Below are 23,166 nucleotides of genomic sequence, written 5' to 3' on the forward strand. Positions count from 1 at the left end.
GAGAAGAAGAAGGAGGAGGAGGAGGAGGAGAAAGAGAAGAAGAAGAAGAAAGAGAGAAAGAAAAAAAGGGCTGGGAGTGTAGCTTGGAGGTAGAGTATCCCTGGGTTTAATCCCAGTGCCAAAACAATAACAAAAGAATGAGGTAAATTTGTAGATGTTCATAAAGAAACTTTCCAAGGCATTAAGTGAGGGAAAAGCATGATGTTTTTTGCATGTTTATCTGTCATTTATTCTTTCTTTTATTTTTGCAGTGCTGGGGATGGAACCCAGGGCCTCATGTATGTTTGGTAAATGAATGCCCTACCACTGCGCATTCTCTGTAACTGGTTTGTGTGTGTGTGTGTTACTGAGGATGGAACCCAGGGGCATTCTACCTCCGAGCCACATCCTCAGCCCTACTTTCATTCTTTATTTTGAAACAGGGTCTCACTGTGTTGCAGTGGGCCTCACTAAGTAGCTGAGGCTGTCCACGAACCACGATCCTCCTGTCTCAGCCTCCCGAATGCTGGGACAAGCGTGCGCCACCACGCCCGGCATGTAACCGTCTTTTAAAGAAAAAAACATATACCGACATATGTGCAGGTGCGTGTGTGTAATTAAGTAGAGGAAAGCCAACCAGACTTGTAATAGCACTGAAAAGAAAAGAATCTCAAAATTGCTAACAGAAACTCTGGCAGGTGTGGTGGGCCAGGATGAGAACAGCACAACCGGTGTGCTGCAGGATCTGATTTCAGGTGTATGTTAAAGAACTGCATGGAAAAATTTAAAAATTTTATTATTATTTATTTTGTACTGGGGAGCGAGCCTAGGAGCATTCTACCTCCCAGCTACAACCCCAGCCCTATTTTATTTTTATTCTGAAACAGAGTCTTGCTAGGTTGATGAGAGTCTCACTGCGTAGCTAAGGATGCCCCTGAACCTGCAATCCTCCTGTCTCAGCCTTCCAAGTATTAGTATGACAGGTGTGTGCCACCACACCCGGCTTGAAATAAAATCTTAAGGTGCTGGAGCAGCCTGGGCCTCATAAACTCTTAAAAGTCATAACCTAAAGAGTCTATTCAAGCTGCACATGGGGGCGCACGCTTGCAATCCCAGCATTTGGGAGGCTGAGACCGGAGGATCCGGGTTCGTGGACAGCCTCAGCTACTTAGTGAGGCCCTCTGCAACTCAGTGAGACACTCTTTCAAATTAAAGAATAAAATAATAGGGCTGGGTGTAGCTTGGAGATAGAATGCCCCATGCCCCTGGGTTCCATCCCCAGCATCACACACACACACACACACACACACACACAAATGAAAAACAGGGCTAGGGGTGTAGCTCAGAGGTAGAATGCTCCTGGGTTCAGTCCCCATTCAGATAAGCCCCTTACCAGAGAGAAAACATTGGGAAGGCCCCTACACTGACTGGGTCTGTGATGTCTGGCACAAGCTGTGAGAAGATCCCGGTGGGAGGGAAGCGCGTATGGCAGGGCACTTTTTCTTGGTACTTTGAGAAAACAACAGAAGAGGGCGCTCCAGACCCTTGAGAATAAAAAAGCTGTTCTGGTCCCCGCTTCCACTCATAAGTATGGAAAGTCAGCCCGGGTGGTGGTGCACGCTTGAAATCCCAGCATTCGGGTGGCTGAGACCCGAGGATTGCGGTTAGCGACAGCCTCAGCTACTTAGTGAGGCCCTCCTCTACTCAGTGAGACCCGGTTTCAAAAAAAAAAAAAAAAATAATAATAACAATAATAGGGCAGGGGGTGTAGCTCAGAGGAATGCCCCTGGGTTCCATCCCCAGACCCCCCCCCCAAAAAAAAAAGTATGGAAAGCCTTAGTGCATGAAACAAAGAGCCACAGAAAAGGATTACAGTCGAATTCTAGATGAGTGTTATTGTCAGAAAGAAACAAAACAAAACAGGAGCAGAATAACATCCCTAAAGGAAGGAGGCCCTCGAGAAGGGTACATACATCCACAATGCAAATGAAGATGCCATAGCAACGCGGCAGTTCTCAGAGTGTGGTCCCCGACCCTGGGGCACCCGAGATAGGCACAGGGGTCCCCAAGGCCAGACTACTTTAAAGTGGGCAGGGGACGCCTACAGTTACACACGGCCACTTCCTCATTCCTGGGGAAGAAAAGGAGACTAGGGCAGCTGTGTGCTCACCCTGCCAATACCCCTCCATTAAGCACAGACTAGGAAGCGCTGGCCCCCTCCTCTGGTGAGCCTGCTCTCCAGCTGTGGATACAGCTGGAGGGTCAGGAACTGTTACCTTCCTTCCCCTGGGCGTTAATAAATCTAAGTTAATCCTTTAAAAAACTACTTTAAAAACTATTCCATATTAATATGATGATTGTAATCGCCTTTGGTTATGTTGACACAGGTCCTTAGGATACAAAAGCAAAAGTCACTGGCGCCATAGGACGAACCCAGGCAGCAGAATCAAGGTCCATCGGTACTCCGTGCCTCCTTCCTTCCTTCCTTCCTTCCTTCCTTCCTTCCTTCCTTCCTCCCTCCCTCCCTCCCTCCCTCCCTCCCTCTCTCTCTTTCTTTCTTTCTTTCTTTCTTTCTTTCTTTCTTTCTTTCTTAGTACTGGGGATGGAATCTATAGGCTTTCTACCTCCAAGCTACACTCCCAGCCCAATTTTTATTCATTATTTTGAAACAGGGTTTGACTAGGTTGCAGAAGGCCTTACTATGTAGCCCAGTCTGGCTTCGAACCTTTGATCCTCCTGTCTCAGCCTCCCAAGTACTGGAATTACAAGTGTGCATCCAGCTAACATTGGCAGTTTATTGTTTTTGTTTGTTTTTGCTTTTTGTTTTTTTGTTTTGGTTTGTTTTGGTTTTGGTGGTACTGAGAATGAAACCCAGGGGCTTTCTACCTCCGGGCTACGCTCCCAGACCTATTTTATATTTTATTTGGAAACAGGGTCTCTTAAGCCAGTGTAGCTGGCTTTGAACCTGTGTGATCCTCCTGTCTCCACCTCCCAAGCGTGGGAATTACAAGTGTGCGCCACCATGCCCAGCTCCCAGACCTATTTTTATATTTTATTTGGAAACAGAGTCTCAGTAAGTTGCTGAGAGCCTCACTAAGTAGCTGAGGCTGGCTTTGAACCTGTGTGATCCTCCTGTCTCAGCCTCCCAAGTCCTGGGATCACAAGTGTGAGCCACCACACTCGACTAAGATTGGCAGTTTTTAAATGTCACTTTGGAGCTGGGTGTGGTGGCTCATGCCTGTAATCTCAGTATTTGGAAGGTGGAGACAGAGGATTCCAGGTTCAAGACCAGCTTCAGCAACTTAGAAAGACTGTTGCAAACTAAAAAATACAATAGGGCTGGGGGTCTAGTTCAGAAGTAGAATGCCTCTGGGTTGAACTCCATTACCCAAAATAAATAAATAAATGCCAGTTTCACTTAAGAATGCCCTTTATAAAGTAATAGCAATGACATTCACTTATTCATTTGTTTATTTATTTTGTGGTACTGGGGATTGAATCTAGGGGCAGTCTACTTCTGAGTTACAACCCCAGACCCCCCTTTTTATTGCAGAACTGGGATGGAACCCAGGGCCAACTACCTCTGACCTATTTTACCCCAGACCTATTTTTTATTCTTTTTTTGTAAAACAAGGTCTCACTGAGTTGCAAAGGGCCTCACTAAGTAGTAGTTGAGGCTGTCTGTGAACCGCGATCCTCCTGGCTCAGACTCCCAAATGCTGGATTACAAGCGTTCGCCACCACACCCAGCTTCCCCCGCTTTTGACACAGGGTCTCGCTAAGTTGCTGAGAGCCTTGCAAAGTGGCTGAGGCTGGCTTCAAACCTTCAATCCTCCTCTCCCAGCTTTCCAAGTACTGGGATTACAGGCGTGTACAACCATGCTTTCTGACTAATTTTATTAAGTCTTTTTGTGTGTTTGGTGCTGGGGTCGAACCCAGGGTCTCTTTCATGATAGGCAAGTACTCTACCACTGAGCTATATACCTAACCCTAATTTTACTAAATTTTGACCATTGAACACATTTCTTTTTTTGTATTGTTACTCACTGGAAAGTATTCATGAAGTAATTCTCCTGCGTACTGAAAAATACTGGATATCTTGTGGGAAAACAGTTATATGATTGAGTTGCAAGCTAAACTAGGTACTTTCCCCCCCCTGATACCAGGGATTGAACACAGGGGCATTCTACCTCCCAGCTACACCCCCAGCCCTATTTTTTATTTTATTTATTTTATTTTTTGGTGGTACTGGGGGTAGAACCCAGAGGCTTTCTACCTCTGGCTATACTCCCAGACCCATTTTATATTTTATTTGGAAACAGGGTCTCACTAAGTTGCTGAGAGCCTCACTAAGTAGCTGAGGCTGGCTTCAAACCTGCATGATCCTCTTGTTTCAGCCTCCCAAGTGCGGGGATTACAAGCGTGCGCCACCACGCCTGGCTTTTATTCTTTATTTTGAAACAGGATCTCACTAAGTTGCAGAGGACCTCACTAAGTAGCTGAGGTTGGCCACGAACCTGCGATTTCCTGTCTCAGCCTCACAAGTACTAGGATTACAAGTGTGAGCTATAATGGGACCCAGGGGCATTCTATCTCTGAGCTACACCCCAGCCCGATTTTTTATTCTTTATTTGGAAACAGGGTCTCACTGAGTTGCAAAGGGCCTCACTAAGTAGCTGAGGCTGTCCATGACCCTGCCATCCTCCTGTCTCAGCCTCCCTAATGCTGGGATTATAAGCGTGCGTCACCACACTCAGCTAAGCTTACTATCTTGATGTAATAAACTTTTTTTATTTATTTAACAGGTGTGGTACTGCACGCTTGTAATCTCAGTATTTGGGAGTCTGAGAAAAGAGGCTCTTAGCAGCTTGGTGAGACCCTGTTTCAAAATAAAAATAAGCCAGGCGTGGTGGTGCACGCTTGTAATCCCTGCGCTTGGGAGGCTGAGACAGGAGGATCATGCAGGTTCAAAGCCAGCCTCAGAGGCTTAAGAGACCCTGTTTCCAAATAAAAAATATAAAATATGTCTGGGAATGTAGTCCAGAGGTAGAAGGGTCCTAGGTTCCATCCCCAGTACAATAAATAAATAAATAAATAAATAAGGCTGAGGATGTAGCTTGGAGGCACAATGCCCCTGGGTTCCATCCCTAGTAACACACACACACACACACACACACACACACACACACACACACACGCCAAAAAAAAGAGGGGGGAGAAAGAAAGAAAAGACTTCTGGAGATAGATGGTAGTAATGATTGCACAATACTGTGAATGTATTAAATGTATTTAGTGCCACTGAACTGGACACTTAAAAATAGTTAAGATGGCTGGGCATGGTGGCGCACGCTTGTAATCCCTGTGCTTGGGAGGCGGAGACAGGAGGATCGCGCAGGTTCGAAGCCAGCCGCGCTGGCTTAAGAGACCCTGTTTCCAAATAAAAAGTATAAAATAGGTCTGGGAGTGTAGCTCGGAGGAAGAAGGGTTTCCAAGAACCCCAGTATCACCCCCCCAAAAAAAAATAGTTAAGATGGTTGAGTGTGGTGGCGCACAGTTCTTGGGAAGCTGAAACAAGAGGATCGCAGGTTTGTGACCAGCCCCAGCAACTTAGTGAGGCCTGCCAAAACTTAGACCCTGTTTCCAAATAAAAAATAAAATAGGACTGGGAGAATATCTCAGAGGTAGAATGCCTTTGGGTTGCATTCTCAGCAACACACACACACACACACACACACACACACATACACACACACACACACACAATGGTTAAGATGGTAAAATTTATGTTATGTATATTTCATTACAATTTAACAAAATATAAAATGCTTTAATCAAAATACACGCCGGGCATGGTGGTGCGCACTTGTAATCCCCGCGCTTGGGAGGCTGAGGCAGAAGCTAGTGCAGGTTCAAAGTCAGCCTTGCTGGCTTAAGAGACCCTGTTTCCAAAAAAAAAAAAAAAGGTCTGGGAGAGTGTAGCCTGGAGGTAGAAGGGTTTCCAGGAACCCCAGTACCACCACCCCCCTAAAAAAAAATTTAAAAGTAAAATAGGGCTGGAGTATATGTATATCTTTGAAGTAGAATGCTTCTGGGTTCAAGCCCAAGTACCACCATAAATAAATAAATACATACAGATATACATACATACAAACATGCATACTACTCAAGAACAACAACAACAATCTCAATTTAAAAAGCGGACAAGCCAAGCCAAGAGTGGTGGCGCACGCCTGTAATCCCAGTAATTGGGAGGCTGAGACAGGAATATCATAGGTTCAAAGCCAGCCTCAGCTACCTAATGTGACCCTCAGCAATTTAGCGAGACACTGTTTCGAAATAAAAATAAAAAATAAAACAGGGCAGGGAGTGTAGCTTGGAGGTAGAAGCCCTCGAGTTCGATTCCTAGTAACACACCCACAAAGTGAACAAAGGATTTAAACAGATATTTTCGTCATCTCTGATGATGGGCAGTGAAACTACTGTTTGATTCCTTCCTAGTGGGTACAATATTTACTTGTCAAAACCCACAGAATTATTTAACACAGAGTGCACCCTAATGCAGGCTGTGGACTTGAGTCAGTAATAATGTTTTAATACTGGTTCATCAGTGTAACAAATGTACCACACTAACACAAGCTGATTAGCAGTAGGGGGTGTGGGGAGCGGTTACGGGTTGGGGAGCCGCAAGGGAGGGCGGGAGGGGTGGGCGGGTACTCTTCATATTGTATATGTAAATTGTCTGTAAACCTAAAATGCTCTAAAATAGAATCTATTAATAAAAAAATGAATTATTGAAACATGCTAAAATATAGATAAGCCTTAAAAATATCACGCTAAGTCAAAAGAGCCAGATAGAAAAGCCCGTGTATTTCTTACTCCATTCATAGGAAATACCTGGAAGAGGTAAATTCAGAGAGACAGAAAGTAGAAGAGAGGCCAAGGGCTGAAGAAAGTGGGAAATGAGAACTGACGCCTAATGGGTTCACAAAAACATCCTGGAACTACATAATGGGGTGGTTGTGAGCATACTGAATGACCTTGACCTACAGGCTTTGAAGTGGTAGGGTTTATTTATTTATTTATTTTTGTGGTACTGGGGGTAGAACCCAGAGGCTTTCTACCTCCGGGCTACACTCCCAGACCTATTTTGTACTTTATTTGGAAACAGGGTCTCACCAAGTTGCTGAGAGCCTCACTAAGTAGCTGAGGCTGGCTTCGAACCTGTGCCATCCTCCTGTCTCGGCCTCCCAAGCGTGGGGATTACAAGCGCGCGCCACCACACCTGGCTTGAAATGGTGGGTTTTAGCTGGTCATGGTGGTGCTCACTTGTAATCCCAGTACTTGGGAGGCTAAGGCAGAAGGAGCGTAGGTTCCAGGCCAGCCTCAGCTACCTAGTGAGGCCCTCTGCAACGCAGTGAGACCTTGTTTCCAAATAAAGAATAAAAAGTAGGGTTGGGGGTGTAGCTCATAGGTAGAATGCCCCTAGGTTCAATCCCCGGTACCACAAAAATAAAATAAAATGGTGAATTTTATAATACATGAGTGATGCTTGTAAAATGGGAAGGAAAAAAAAAAAAAACACCTGTTCTGATTTCTTTGAGGGAAGTGTATTTGTGATTATGTGTTATATAATGATTTAACACTCCGAGAATCTGTTACTATGAAATAAAAGCTAAGTAGCTAAGTACAAGTGGGATTTTTTCCTTCCTTCTTTCCTTCTTTTCTTCCTTCCTTCCTTCCTTCACTTTGTTTCTTTCTTTCTTTTTTTGTGTGTTTGTGTATGTGGTGCTGGGGATTGAACCTAGAAGCGTTCTACCTATGAACTACACCTCCACCTTTTTATTTTTTTGTTTTGAAGCAGGGTCTTGCTAGGTTGCTGAGATTCTCACTAAGTTGCTGAGGCTGGTTTCGAGCCCGCAATCCTCCTGTCTACAGTTACCGCAGCATTTCTCATGGCTTTTACTGCAGTCTAGTAGATGTAACATTTTTCAAGGGAACCCAAATCATCATTCAAATGATAAACTGCCACAGAGATAGGCATCCTTTTATGATTCACATGAAGCGCAGGTCTTAAGAAATCATGCATTCGATTTCAATGTTCATAAAGACCAAAGACAGATTAGAGAAAAAAACCAAACATTGCAGACCACAGATGTCAAAAACAACTGAATAAACTGACCACAGTAACACATGCCTGCAATCCCAGCACTTGGAAAGAAGATCCCAGGTTCTAGGCTTGCTCCTGGTAATTTAGCAAGACCTGGCTTCAAAATAAAAAACAAAAAGGGCTGGGGGTATGGCTCAGTGGTAGAAGACCCCTGGGTTCAATCTTCAGTACTACAATCAGGGGAAAATTAGAAAAAAAGGGAAATTTGCATTTTTAGATACTTTACAGGTTATTAAGACTTATATTGGGCGCAGTTGTACAGTATTTACCTTATACATGCAGGCCCTAGGTTTGATCCTCAATGCCATGAAAGAAAGAAAAAAAAAAAAGGAAGAAAGGAAGGAACGGGCACAACTATTTTCAATTTTACATATTACATATAAAAATAGAGCTGAGTGTGGTGGTGCATGCTTGTAATCCCAGCATTTGGGAGGCTGAGATAGGAGGATCTCAGGTTTGCAGTCAGCACCAGCTACTTAGTGAGACCCTTTGCAACTCAGTGAGACCCTGTTTCAAAATAAAAAAGAATAAGATCAGGCTGAGGGTTTAGCTCAGAGGTAGACTGCCCTGGGTCCATCCCCAGTACCCCCCCAAAAAACACCCTAACAATAATTACATTGTCAGGACATTCCAACAGTATAGAAAAGTACAGAATAAAACTAAAAGGCTTTCCTCAAAGGTGATCACTGTGATTTTTTTTTTTTTTTTTTTTTTTTTTTTGCGGGTTTGGGGATGGAACCCAGGGGCATTTGACCTCCAAGCTACACCCCCTGCCCTATTTTTTATTCTTTTTATTTTGAAACAAGGTCTTACTAAGTTGCAGAGGGCCTCACTAAGTAGCTGAGGCTGTCCACGAACCGCGATCCTCTGGTCTCAGCCTCCCAGATGCTGGGATTACAAACGTGCACCACCATGCCCGGCTCGATCACTGTGATTTCTTAGAAAAGATTTTAATAATGCATACACCAGCACATTAATTTAAAAATTTGTGTTTTATTGGCAAGCAAAAAGAGCAAATGGCCAAATGATAAATATGTCATTATTTTTTTAAATTTTTAGTAATTGGGAATTAAAACCAGGGGCATTATTATCTCAGCTATACCCCTAGGCCCTCTTAATTTTATTTATTTTTTATTTTGGTGGTACTGGGGGTGGAACCCAGAGGCTTTCTACCTCTGGGCTATACTCCCAGACCTTTTTTATATTTTATTTGGAAACAGGGTCTCACTAGGTTGCTGAGAGCCTAAGTAGCTGAGGCTGGCTTCGAACCCATGCGATCCTCCTGTCTCAGCCTCCCAAGTGCGTTCGCCACCACGCCCGGCTCTTTATTTTGTTTTTCTACGGCTGACCTTGAACCTGCAATACTCCTGTCTCTCAGTCTCCTATGTGCTAGGATTACAGGCATGAGCCAGCACACCTGGCTTTTTTTTTTTTTTTTTTTTTAGGGTTCTGTTTCTATATGTTTGGATAAGCAACATAAAAAGAAAGGGGAAACTGTATGGAGGATCCTCAGTAGAATGGGAATGAACCTACTATATGATCCAGCAATACCACTTCTGGGTATCTACCCAAAAGAATGGAAACCAAACTACCAAACTAATGCATGTGTATCTATGTTTATAGCTGTGCAAATTCACTGCCAAACTGTGGAGCCAGCCAAGATGTCCACCAACAGATGCATGGATTACAAAACGATGGAATATGAGCACAATGGAATTTTATTCACGCATGAAGAAGAACAAAACTATGTCATTGGCAGGAAAATGGATGGAACTGGTTTTTAGACCTCGTGGCCACCTCACAATGCAAAATGCATTTAGTCCACCTCCAATAATTCCAACAGAATTAACAGTTCCAGTGTCACTCGAAAGTTCAAAGTCCTCTCTGAGACTCAAGGTAAACTCTTAGCCCACGTTAAAACAAAAAGCAAGTTACATACATCCGATGTACAATGGCACAGAGTAGATATCTGCATTCTGAAAGGGAGGAATAGGACCATAAAAAGGAATGGGACCAAAACAACATCGAAATCCAGTAGGGAAAGCGTCTGATCCTGCAGCTCCGCTTCTGGTACCTGGGGCATGTGGTGGTGAGATGTGATCTCCAGAGCCATTTGTATGGCCTGGTTGATTGCCATGGGCAGCATACCGGCTCTTCCGGCCTGTCCCCATGGTTTGCAGCTTGCAGTCTGTCCTTGTCATTCCACATTTCTGGCGTCTCTAAATCTCAGAGGTTTTCCTTGCAACCTTGGCTTCACCCTCGCACCTTCACCAATTGCCTCATTTGGGGCTGCTTGCAAGGATTATGACCATACCACATGTTGCCTGGCATCCTAGGCTTTCCTTTGAAATCTGGGGAGAAGAGCCGGGCGTGGTGGTGCACGCTTGTAATCCCAGCATTCGGGAGGCTGAGACAGGAGGATCGTGGTCTGCGGACAGCCTCAGCTTTCCGCAACTCAGTGAGACCCTTTTTCAAAATAAAGAATAAAAAAAAAAAAAAAAGGGCTGAGGGTGTAGCTTGGAGGTACAATGCCCCTGGGCTCCGTCCCTGGTACCTAAAACAAAACAAAACAAAACAAAACAAAAAACTCTGGGGAGAAGACTTGATAACCCCCTTTTCCCAGCAAAGCTAGCATCACATGTGCACTGAGGTCTAGTGCCAGCAAGGAAGGTAGTCCTGCACTCTCTAATCACAGCTGCTGGGATCACTTCCATCCAGACCGCTGCTGGTCCCACCTCTATCATGGCCACCGCTTCCACCTTCCTTTCATCCATCTTACTTCCTTCTGCAACATCATCTCTCTGGGACCCAATTTTACACATGCCTTTCTAGACAAACTTCAAATTTATAAAGTCTTTCTGCTTTGCTGTCCATTTCTGAAATTCAGTGTACAATTCACTAAACACATACGTTAATATCCATGATGCAGCTGGAATACTCTGCTATTTGAGATCTCTTCTGCCGACTTAATCAGTCTGTTATCTTTAAATTCAGCCTCACTCGAAGTTTCAGGACATGGGGGAAAACGCCGCTAAGTTTTCTGCCAGAATGTAACATGTGTGGCCTCTATTCCATTTTTCTATGGAGTCCTCTTTGCCTTCTGAAGTCTCCCGAGTACAGTCTCTACCGTATCCCTTTCTAAGCCACAACCTGGCCCTTCCAACTTCTCACAAACCAATTCCTAAGACCCACAAAATAAATGGTCAGACTCAGATGCAGCGGTGACCCCACTCTGATACTAATTCTGTCTCTGCTCTAACCCCAAACAACTGATCACCAAACTTAGAGGAAAAAAGATTTGCTTACAATTTTTGGAAATTTAGCGTTTTAATCCATGTGAGACTGGGTCTGCAGAGCCTAAGACATGGCGATGGCAGTGGGGGGGAGTGGAGAGAAGGGAGAGAACAAGGGCTCTGCTCTCACATCAGGGAGGCAGGCAGGAGGGAGAGGGAGAAGGAGGGGAGGGGGAGAGACCTTTTATAATTCTCAAGGTCACACTCCCAGTGACCCCTCCTTAGCAACCATGCCCTACTTCCAGTATTGCTAGCTTGTTTTCATGAGGGCTACAGAGACATTCTAAAATGGGAACCACAACAGTACCTGACATGCTTGTAGAGATTAACTAACAAAGGGCCAGTCAAAAATGACGTGGTGGTTTAGGGAGGGTGACTGTTGAATTAGGAATGCTGCTAAGGTTTCCAACTCCCCTCCCCCTTAGACACGCAGGAAAAAAGCTTTGATCCTGGTCAAAGGTGGGTCAACAGCCACTCAGCCATCACAATCTGGAGGCTGGAGGCAGGACTGGGGCACTAATCTAAGGACTTGAGAGACCAGCTGCTCTTCCTATCACACCAGGCCCCTTTCTGAGTCTTTGCTTTTTACTGCTGATTGAACTCAGGGACATTCTATCTCCGAGCTACACCCCCAGCCCTATTTTATTTTAAAACAGGGTCTTGTTAAATTGCTGAGGCTGGCCCTGGAACCTCTGATCCTTCCGTATCAGCTTCCCAAGTACTGGGATCACGAGTTTGTGCCACCACACCCGGCTTCTGAGTCTCTTCTGAAAGCTACACTTAAAGATGGATCAAAGAAATGTCAGGTTGTTGAAGTTCTTGAGAATGAACGATACGAGGGGAATCCTTTTCCACTTTACCCCAACCAGAAAAAGCCCTTCTGGGTAGAAAGTTTCGGAAACCGCTCAAATGAACACCGCTGGTGCATCCTACATAGCACCCCCCAACAAAACGGACTTTTTCAGCACTTTCTTCTCCCACCATTGTCCCTTTGGGGACTCGGTTTCCTTCCAGTACTAGTTCAGACTTCTTTTCTCTGTCCGATCCTGTCACCTGTCACAGGATCCCTGGGGTCTCATCTCATTTCTACTCCACACTCTCCCGCTCTCCCTCAATCTCTCCCTGTTTCCTCCGCCTCCACCTGAATGTAATCCTTCCGCCTCAATTTCCCCCTCCTGGGCTCCTCCGCAAGCCTCCGCCTGACTTTGCCTCCTCGCTTCTGATCCCACGCTCCCCGCCCAGGCCCTCCCGGCCTGGCCCTACCCGGCTGGTCCAGGTTCAGCGCGCCCAGGCGGCGGATGCCCTCCTCGTCCAGTTCCCATTGCTCCGCCATCCCCGCCCGCCGCTCACCTGCCGCCGCGCTCGAGACCCGCCCTCGCGTGTGCCAGGCCCCGCCCACCGCCCAGGCCCCGCCCCGCGGCCCGCCCGCCCGGGGGCCGTTGGTGGACGGGTCACGTGGCCTCCCGCTGCAGGCGTCCCCACCATGGTAAGGAGGGATCCCGCCCTGGCAGGGGCGCCAGAACCACTAAAGCATCGAATGGGGGGAGCTGGAGCCAGGATTAGGGCCTCCGGTTTAGGCACCTGACTTGGGGCGTAAGGGTCGGAGGGTGGCCCGGCTTTGAAGGATTTGGAGGCAGATTTCTGAGGCAGGATGGATGGGGTGAGGCACTCACTTGGCTCTGAGGAGCTGAGGTTCTGTCTTTCTTTAGAGTATTTGCTGATTCTGGCCCTAGAACTTGATTTGGAAGGAGCTCCTTTGAGATGGGCTGGGGATGGCCATAAGGCTACCCTGTTTCTTGCATCCAGTTTGGCAAGAAGCCTAGTCCTTCAAGTGCCACAGAGTCCCCAAGTTTACCTGTGGCTGCGGGCTCTCCCCAGGCAGAGACAGTTCTGCATTAACCCGCCCTGAGCGGACTTTGCAGAAGAAAGCTCTGCAAAGGAGTCGCATCCTGAACCTCCAGCAGGCCCCTCTTGGGAGCCCTCCTGTGGACGGGACATGTGTAAGAAGGGGGCAAACTCTTGAGCCAAGACCCGCTTGTCAAATCCTGTCCTTAATAAGAAAAAAGGAGCCTAGTCCAGCGCTGACGCTCACTTCTAGAAGGGTTTCTTTGGCACCAAATCTGCACACTGAGCTTTCAGTCAGCTTAGTCACCCTTAAGGAGAACAGAATGTAAAATCAAGAGTCCTTATATATGAATGCCCTTACGGTTTGGTGGGGACTTCGTTACTCTGTCTATCATGTCCAGCCTTGGCCACTTAAGAAGGGTCAGGACTCAAAGGTTGAGATGTGCTCAATCGGGCTGGCTTCTCCATCTCTGCTTCTGAGTCCTGACACCATTTTACAACTTGTAATCTTTCTCTCCTTACAACTCTTCTTGTCTCAAACATGGCATATGTAATTGTTCTTTGTATCTGGGTAGTTAGACCAGGCTTATTAGAAAAGAAATGAGTCACTTCCTTTGTTGAATACATTTCTTTTTCTTCCTCTACTGTCAACATAGGAGATAACAGGTTTTTGTTGGAGGAGGGTGCTTTTCCTCTTCTGAGCAACCACTTCTTACTTTATATTTCCACCACCTCTGACAGAGTGTGTGTGGGGGGTGGTGGTGGGGGTGGGTGGGAGTGGTGGTGGTGGTGGTGGTGGTGGTGGTGGTGGTGGTGGTGGTGCTGGGGATTGAACCCAGGGGCATTCTACCTCTAAGCTACACCCCCCCCCTCAGCCTTCTTTTTTATCCTTTATTTTGAAACAGTATCTCACTAAATTGCAGAGGACCTCACTAAGTAGCTGAGGCTGGCTTCAAACCCGATCCTCCTCTTCTCAGCCTCCCAGCCAAGTACTGGGATTACAAGCATACACCACCATGCCCCCGGCTACCACCAACATTTTAAGGCAGAATTTTAAGAAGGTTGTAAGATTTGCCCAAGCGAGCACCACATACCGACTTCGAGCCCACAGTATCTGTCCATCAAACCATCTTATTTTTTGATTCATTTCAAAATAAGTTGAAGATTTTGGGGGGAGGGGTTTACTGGGGCTTGAACCTAGAGGCATTCTACTTCCAAACTACACCCCCAGCACAATTTCACTTTTATTTTGAAACAGGATCTAGCTAGGTTTGATGAGTTTCTCTACTTGCTGAGGCTGTCCTCACACCTGTCATCCTCTAGTCTCAGCCTCTCAAGAACTGGTATTACAGGTGTGCACCACCACACTTGGCTTCAAGTTGTAGATTTATAAATGTGGTGCTCCCCAATCACTTCAGCATGCATAATTTTAAACTGGAATCTAAATTTTTGTGTGTGTGTGATACTTGGGGGTGGAACCCAGAGGCTTTCTACCTCCAAGCTACACTCTCAGATCTATTTTATATTTTATTTGGAAACAGGGTTTCACTAAGTTGCTGAGAGTCACACTTAAGTAGCTGAGGCTGGCTTCAAACCTGCATGATCCTCCTGTCTCAGCCTCCCAAGTGCGGGGATTACAAGCGTGCGCCACCACGCCCGGCTCTGGAATCTAAAATTTTAATGTGTGTGTGTGTGGGGGGGGGGTGTTGGGGTTAGAACCCAGGGGCATTCTACCTCTAAGCTACACCCCCAGCCCTATTTTTTATTCTTTATTTTTTGAAACAGGGTTTCACTGAGTTGCAGAGGGCCTCACTAAGCAACTGAGGCTGGCCGCAAACCTGCAATCGTGTGTCTCAGCCTCCCAAATGCTGGGATTACAAGAGTGTGCCACCATGCCCAGCTTGATTTACCATTTTAATGTGTATGCCTCAGTGATTTTTATTATGTTTAGTTTTGTTATGTTTATTATGTTTATCACCACAATTTTTGAACATGTTTATCTTCCCCAAAAGAAACTCCCCAATTTCACAGCCCTAAGCAACTACTAATCTACTTTCTGTTCCTGCAGATTTGCTCTTCTGCTTATCATATGTAAATGGAATTATATGTGATCTTTTGTATTTTACTTCTTTCAGATAGCATGTTTCAAGATTCATTCGTGTTGTAACATATATCGGTATTTTATTCCTTTGTATTGATAAACTAGAGTCCATTATATAGATACGGTACATTTTATTTATTCATTCATCAGTTGATAGACAAATCTGCTTGACTCCGATTCTATTTCATTTTTCTACATGGCTGTCTTTATACCAGCAGTAGTCTTGGTTATTGTAGCCTTGTAGAAAGTTTTTTTTATTTTTTATTTTTATTGGTGCATTGTAGTGAGACATCTTAATGGAGTACAAGATGGTAGAGGCATACATGCACACATCACCCATTTAGCCCTTCCCCGGTCTCCCCCTCCCCCCTCCCTCCTTCTCATGTTTGGCTTAGTGATGGACTTTGATGTTTGTGAATGTACACCATATACATTAGGGATTTCCCTCTTCCCCTCCCATCACTCCCAATTAGGCCTCCTGATTTGCTTATCTATGGTGTAGTAAGTTTTAAGATGGGAATTATGAATCCTCACACTTCGCTTCCCTTGTCCAAGGTTCTTTTGGCTATTCTGGGTCCTCAGTATTTCTATATGAACTTAGCATTGGCTTGTCAAGTTTTGCAAAAAAAAAAAAAAAAAGTATTTGGGATTTTCCTAGGGTTTGTGTTGAATCTTTAACTGAGGATTGAGCCCAGTGGCATTTTACCTCCAATCTACACCACCAGTCCTTCTTACTGTTTATTTGGAAAAAGGGTTTTCTTAATTGCTGAGGCAATCTTTAAACGTGAGAGCGTCCTGTCTCAGCCTCCTGGCTAGTGGAATTACAGATTTACACCACTGTGCCCCATACCAATTTGGGCAGTATTGCTATCTTAATATTAAATCTTCCAATTCATGACCATAAAATTTTTCCACTTATTTAGGCCTTTTAAAATTTCTGTCAACAATGTTTTGGAGTTTCCAGTACCCTTCTTTGTTAAACTTATTACTAAATATTTTGTTCTTTTTTCATGCTACTGTAAATAGAAGTGTTTCCTTTTGATTTTCGATCGCTCATTGCTAATGTATACAAATATAATTGATTTTTATAATATTGATCTTTATCTTTATCCTTCAGTCTTGCTGAATTCATGATTTTTTTTAGTGAATTCCTTGGAATTTTCTACATATAAGTTCATGTGATCAGCAAATGTAGTTTAATTCTTCCTTTTCAATCAGGATGCTTTTTAATTTCTGATTCTTAGGTAGCTGTCTTTTCATTCTCCCCGCAGGAGGAGCCTGGCTTGCCCCATGAACCAGGGGAGGACTTGTTTCATTTCAATGTCGGGGGCTGGCATTTCTCAGTTCCCAGAAGCAAACTCGCTCAGTTTCCAGACTCCCTGCTGTGGAAAGAAGCTTCAGCCTTGACCTCTTCCGAAAACCAGAGGCTGTTCATCGACAGAGACGGCTCCACATTTAGGCATGTGCACTACTACCTCTACACTTGCAAACTCTCCTTCTCCAGCTGCGCAGAGCTGAACCTGCTGTACGAGCAAGCGCTGGGCTTGCAGCTGATGCCCTTGCTGCAGGTAAGATACTCTTCTCTTCCAAAATGTCAAGCACAGTAGCCGGGCGTGGTGGCGCACGCTTGTAATCCCCCGCGCTTGGGAGGCAGAGACAGGAGGATCGTGCAGGTTCGAAGCCAGCCGTGCTGGCGTAAGGGACCCTGTTTCAAAAATATAAAATAGGTCTGGGAGTGTAGCCCGGAGGTAGAAGGGCTTCCAGGAACCCCAGTACTACCAAATAAAAAATAAACAAATAAAATAAAATAAAAACAAAATGTCAAGCACAGTCTGTACGTCACTAAATGTTGTGTCCTTTCACATATTGATGGCTGAGATGGCCCTTTTATTGGGCAAACGTGGCAAATGAATTAAAGTAACAATACACTGGAATTGCAAGTTCTCTCTTTTTTTTTTTTTTTTTTGGTATTGGGGATTGAACGCAGGAGCATTCTACCTGTGAGCTACATCCCCAGGCCTTTTTTTTAAATTTATTTTGAAATAGTCTTGGTGGGTTGCTGAGGGTCTTACTAAATAATTGAGGCTACCTCAAACCTGGATAGTCCTGCCTTCTCTCCCAAGTTCTGGGATCAGATGCATGCATCAACAAGCCTGCCTACCAGGGTTTTGTTTTGTTTTGTTTTGTTTTGTTTTTGTTTTTGGTCTGAGGATTGAACCCAGAGGCATTCTACCTCTGAGCTACACCCTAAGCCCATTTTTTTTTTTTTTTTTTTTTTTTGATGGTACTGGGGTTCCTGGAAACCCTTTTACCTCTGGGCTACACTCCCAGACCTATTTTTTATATATTTTTTAAATTTGAAAACAGGGTCTCTTAAGCCAGCGAGGCTGGCTCCGAACCAGCGCGATCCTCCTGTCTCCGCCTCCCAAGCACGGGGATTACAAGGTGCGCCACCACGCCCGACTTCTGAGATTTAAAATAGAGAAGATTGCTGGGCGTGGTGGCGCAGACAGGAGGATCGTGCAGGTTCGAAGTCAGCCTCGCTGGCTTAAGAGATCCTGTTTCCAAATAAAAATATAAAATAGGTCTGGGAGTGTAGCCTGCAGATAGAAGGGTTTCCAGGAACCCCAGTACCACCAAAAATAAATAAATAAATAAATAAATAAATAAATAAATAATAAAAATAAAATAGAGAAGATTAATGAGGAATTTTTGGCATACCACCTCTCATGAGGTGCGGTGGTGCACGCCTGTCGTCCCCGCTACTTGGCTGAGGACGGCTTCAGCCTGAGCCCAAAGCCAGAGGATGGCTTGAGCACACAAGTTTGAGCCAACCTGGACAACATGGCGAGACACTGTCTCGAAAAAAAAGAAAAAATATTTTACTCATAGCCAAAAGGTCTTCATACTGCAGAATCCTTCCTTTGCCTTTACTTCTCTGTTTCCCGAGAGACTTATAATTTTAAGAGCTTTATTGCTTCTCTGCCTTTTGGCTAAGATCAACTGCTAAGAGCTTTAAACACTTTTATTTATAAACTATTAAAGGCTTACTGAAATGGGGTTTCTTGAGAAGAAACCTGGCGTTTCATTAAGAAGAAATGGAGTTTCTTGAGAAGAAACTCTGCATTTCCTTACCGGGTTCTTGTCTGCGGTGAGCGAAGAATGACACCCGCAGACGGCAGGAAGGGAGTAAAAGGTTTATTGGAAGTAGCAGGGAATAGGGAAAAGTGGCCAACACTCCTAAGGGCTGTAGAAACTTTTGATGTCCAGCAGCTGCCTTCAGGTCACTACCTGAGTGTAGCCCGGGCCAAGTGCCTTCAGTTGCAAGCTGCTTTCTCCCAAAGTCCACGCGATCTGCCAGAAAGGAAGTGCAGGTCACCCCTAGGGGCCCTGGTCGGCCTTGATGTCCAGCAGAGGCCTTCAGGTCACTACCCGAGTGTAGTCCAGGCCGAGTGCCTTCAATTGCACTCCACTTTCTCTCAAAGCTAACGCGACCTGCAAGAGAGAGAGAAGCTCCCCAACAGGGAGGGGTTCCCAGAGTGGGTAACCGTCCTGGTGACTGCACTAGGGGTTTATATATATCTGTATGTCTTCTGTTGCTTGGAGTTTGGGAGTCTGGGAAGCAGCTCTCAAAATTTGCATAGGGTATTTGCATGTCCTTTGAGGGGTCTCCTTTCAGTAGGAGTGTCAGACTTTCTTCAGTGATGTCTTCTGGGTTTGTTGATTAGTAAACAGATGGTTTTGTGAAGCTTTGGTGGTTCTTATCTCTGAGCCTGGGAAGAGCTGGTCTTCTTTAGGAGCCTTGGAAGTTAATTAGTATTCGTCATCGCCCCTCAGGAAATTAAGTTTTTTCTACCGAGGTCTCTTCCCTATCTGCCTACTTCCTTTTTACCTCCTCATTACCAAAAACATTACCTTCTTTCTTATGTTTTCTCCAAACCACAGAAATCAGTTCTATGGCTGACCTTAAGTAGTTTATTCTATACTTGTTGTTGTTGTTGTTGGTGGTGGTGGTGTGTGTGTGTGTGTGTGTGTGTGTGTGTGTGTGTGTGTGTGTAGAGAGAGAGACAGAGAGATTAGACCCAGGAATGTTCTACCTATACCCCCAGCTATACCCCCAGCCCTATTTTATTTTTTACTTGGAAACAGGGTCAATTGAATTGTGGAGGCCTCACTAAATTGCTGAGGCTGGCCACTAACCTGCAATCCTCCTATCTCAGTTTCCCAAGTATTGGGATTACAAGCATGTGCCGCAGCACCCGGCTTTCTATAGTTTTTTGTTTTGTTTCGTCTTGTTTTTAGTACTAGGGATTGAACCCAGGGGCATTCTACATCTGAGCTATATTCCCAGCCCCATTTTATTTTTATTTGGAAACAAGGTCTTGCTGAGTTGATGAGAGTCTCACTAAACTGCTGAGGTTGGCATCAAATCTGCAAAAGATTTCTTTCTCTCTCTCTTTCTTCTCTTCTCTTCTCTCTCTCTCTCTCTCTCTCTCTCTCTCTCTCTCTCTCTCTCTCTCAGTACTAAGAATCTCAGGGGCATTCTACCTCTGAGCAACACCCTCAGCTCTGTTTTACATTCTTTATTTTGAAACAGGATCTCATTAAGTTGCAGAGGGCCTCACTCACTAGCTGAGCTGGCTGCAAACCTGCAATCCTCCTGTCTCAGCCTCCCAAGTACTGGGATTACAAGCATGCGCCATGACTCCCGGCTTATTCTTTATTTTGAAACAAGGTCTCACTAAGTACCTGAGGCTGTCTGCAAACCTCGATCCTCCCATCTCAGTCTCCCAAATGCTGGGATTATAAGTGTGTATCACCACACCCAGCTTCTTTTTTTTTTTGTGTGTGTGTGTGTGTGTGGTGGTAGGGATGGAACACAGAAGCATTCTACCTCTGAGCTACACTCCTAGCCCTATTTTATCTTTTATTTTTGAAACAAGGTCTCACTAAGTTGCTGATCCTGGCAGGGAACCTGTGAGCCTCCTGTCTCAGATTCCCACCTACTGGGATTAAAAGCATGCACCACCACATCCAGCTTTTTTTCTTTTTTTAACCTGAAGAACTATTATGACTGAGAAGGACCATTTGCAATTCTCCATATTAACCCTACTGCCTGGACAACGCATCGTTTACTCCATCTCCACAAATACTAGCCCAGGAAGCTGCAGTGCAGACATACGCACCGTCGAGTCTGCTTCCCCAACACCGCCTAGAAGAAAACCCAGCTAGACGTGTATCTGGATCATAGAGAAAGAAGACCATCTCATCATGCATGTGTTTATGGACACTCCATACTAAAAACTCAATGTTTGCTCTTAAAAGTTAGTGTATATTTGGAAGTCAAAACCCTTAACCTAACTCAAGTGCAAGGCACTGTATTATTAGAATTAAACTTGATTAATTGATTAAATTATTAGAATTAAACTTGAGTTTAATTCTTTTCCAACTGCCTCCAAAACAGAATCCTGGAACTGCTTGCGAGTGGCGTTGAGCGCACCCAAGTGGCCGGGCCTGTCAGGACTGTGGATTGTTCTGTGCCAAAGCTCTTTTTGGTGAGGGACGAGAGGGAGTAATTTGCTAGTTGCAGAAAATAAATGAGACTAGGCAATGTTTTGAAGATCGATTTTAAAGAACAAAAACTTTGGCAAACAGGGTTTTTCTGTTTGTCTGTTTTTGTGGGTTTGTTTTTTATTTTGCTCTGTTTTATGTTGTCCTAGAGACTGAACCCAGGGCCTAGCACATCCCCGGTCCTCCCTTTTTACCACATTGCCGCTTTTCCTGTTTTATTTTGAGACAGGGTCTCGTTAATTTCCCTGGGCTGGCTTGGAACTTGCGATCCTCCTGCCTCAGCCTCCCGAAGTGGCCGGGATTCCTTACACGCACACCACTCAGCTAAGCAAACAGTTTATTAAACCCCCTAATCCCTTTGCTTTCCTCACTTCCCCAAATTGAATCAAAAGGTATCTGGGAAGCAACTTCCACATCGGAGGCACCAACTCAGGCCAATGAGCGGGTCGGATTCCAAAGTGCCAGGCAGCAGAACTGGAAGAATTATGTGGATCCGCCTCCTTCAAACAGACTGAAACAAGTGCTTATGCTTTGGAAATAGTGCTTTCAAAGAAATAAACATTTGGGCTGGCCCAGCTGAAGTGGTATTTATTCACTGAAGCAGAGTGTAAATACAGCTGGGAACCGACAGCCGCCTTGAGCAATAGTCACACGTTTCCACGCTTTCCTCGCTGCTAAGGCCTCCCAGACACTCGTGTTTTTGTCTAAATGAACAAACGCTTTGCTCGGAGGGAATGGATTTTGCCAATTTTTGGTCTACAGACCCTTTTCCAGCATCCTCACCTCATGTATTCAGCCAGTTTTTAAAGAGAGCATCCTGGGTTCCAGGCACTGTTCCTGTGGGTGTTAGAGAAAACAGGGGACAATACAATAAAAATATAATGTGAGCCGTGTATGTGAGCAACATGTGTCAATTTTTCTTAAAAGGTATTACAGTTGGGTGCAGTGGCACAGGCCTGTAACCCCAGTACTTGGGAGGCTGAGACAGGAGGATCACAGGTTCTAGAGCAGCCTCAGCAACTTAGGGAAACCATGTTCCAAAATAAAAAAGTAGAAGAGGGCTGGGGGCATAGCTCAGAAGTGGAGCCCCCACCCTGTTCAATCCCCAGTGCTACAAATAATAATACTAAGTTAAAAAAAACAAGCAATATGAGCCAGGCGTGGTGGCGCACGCTTGTAATCCCCGCGCTTGGGAGGCGGAGACAGGAGGATCGCGCAGGTTCGAAGCCAGCCGCGCACACTGGCTTAGGAGACCCTGTTTCCAAATAAAAATATAAAAAAAATAGGTCTGGGAGTGTAGCCCGGAGGTAGAAGGGCTTCCAGGAACCCCAGTACCATCAAAAAAAACAAAAACAAAACAAAAAACCAAGCAGTATGAATCTTGATGATACTTTTTTTTTTTTTTTTTTTTTTTTTTTTTTTGGTGATACTAGGGGTGGAACCCAGAGGCTTTCTACCTCTGGGCTTCACTCCCAGATCTATTTTATATTTTATTTGGAAACAGGGTCTCACTAAGTTGCTGAGAGCCTCACTAAGTAGCTGAGGCTGGCTTCGAGCTTGTGTGATCCTCCTGTCTCAGCCTCCCAAGCATGAGGATTACAAGCGTGCGCCACCACGCCCGGCGATACATCCTATTTAACCCAATATTTTCAAAATATAATTTCAATGCGTAATGAATGTTTATTCGTGTGTGTGTGTGTGTGTGTGTGTGTGTGTGTGTGTCTGGGAATTGAACCCAGGGGCATTCTGCCTCTGAGTTATACTCTCAGCCCTTTTTAACTATTTTTATTTTTTATTTTATTATTTTTTTTATATTGAAACAGGCTCTTACTAAGTTGCAGAGGGCTTCACTAAGTTACAGAGGCTGGCTGTGGACCTGCCATCCTCCTGTCTCAGCCTCCCAATTACTGGGATTACAAGCATGAGCCATTATACATGAATGTAATAAAAAAGTTTTATACCAGAGATTGAACCCAAGGGCACTCTACCTCGGAGCTACACCCTCTGCACAATTTTTTTTTCTAAAGAGGGTCTCACTAAATTGCCGAGGCTGGTCTCAAACCTATGATCCTCCTGTTGTAGCCTCTCAAGTACTGGGATTATAGGTATGTGCCACCATGCTCAGCTATAATCAATATTTAAAACTGAGATATTTTACATCTTTTGTACTAAGTCTTAAAATCTTATGTGTGTTTTAGCCTGGCTCAGTG

The 23,166-nt window shown here is 44.9% G+C and overlaps 2 protein-coding genes across 2 annotated transcripts in view; one reads left to right on the forward strand and one right to left on the reverse strand.

The window, feature by feature from the left end:
• Positions 1-12,772, reverse strand: part of LRRC36 (leucine rich repeat containing 36) — a gene marked incomplete at both ends in the record, with an annotated part of 64,782 nt that extends 52,010 nt beyond the window's left edge. Inside the window, one exon of the mRNA XM_080703494.1 lies at positions 12,703-12,772. Coding sequence (XP_080559620.1) covers positions 12,703-12,772 — 70 coding nt within the window. The remainder of the gene's footprint in view (positions 1-12,702) is intronic.
• Positions 12,773-13,090: 318 nt separating this feature from the next.
• KCTD19 (potassium channel tetramerization domain containing 19) overlaps positions 13,091-23,166 on the forward strand; it is a gene marked incomplete at both ends in the record, with an annotated part of 36,263 nt that continues 26,187 nt past the window's right edge. The window contains 2 exons of the mRNA XM_080703495.1: positions 13,091-13,099; positions 16,657-16,953. Coding sequence (XP_080559621.1) covers positions 13,091-13,099; positions 16,657-16,953 — 306 coding nt within the window. The remainder of the gene's footprint in view (positions 13,100-16,656; positions 16,954-23,166) is intronic.

This window comes from Muscardinus avellanarius (genome assembly GCF_963383645.1).
Source record: "Muscardinus avellanarius genome assembly, chromosome: 10".
Classification (NCBI taxonomy): domain Eukaryota; kingdom Metazoa; phylum Chordata; class Mammalia; order Rodentia; family Gliridae; genus Muscardinus; species Muscardinus avellanarius.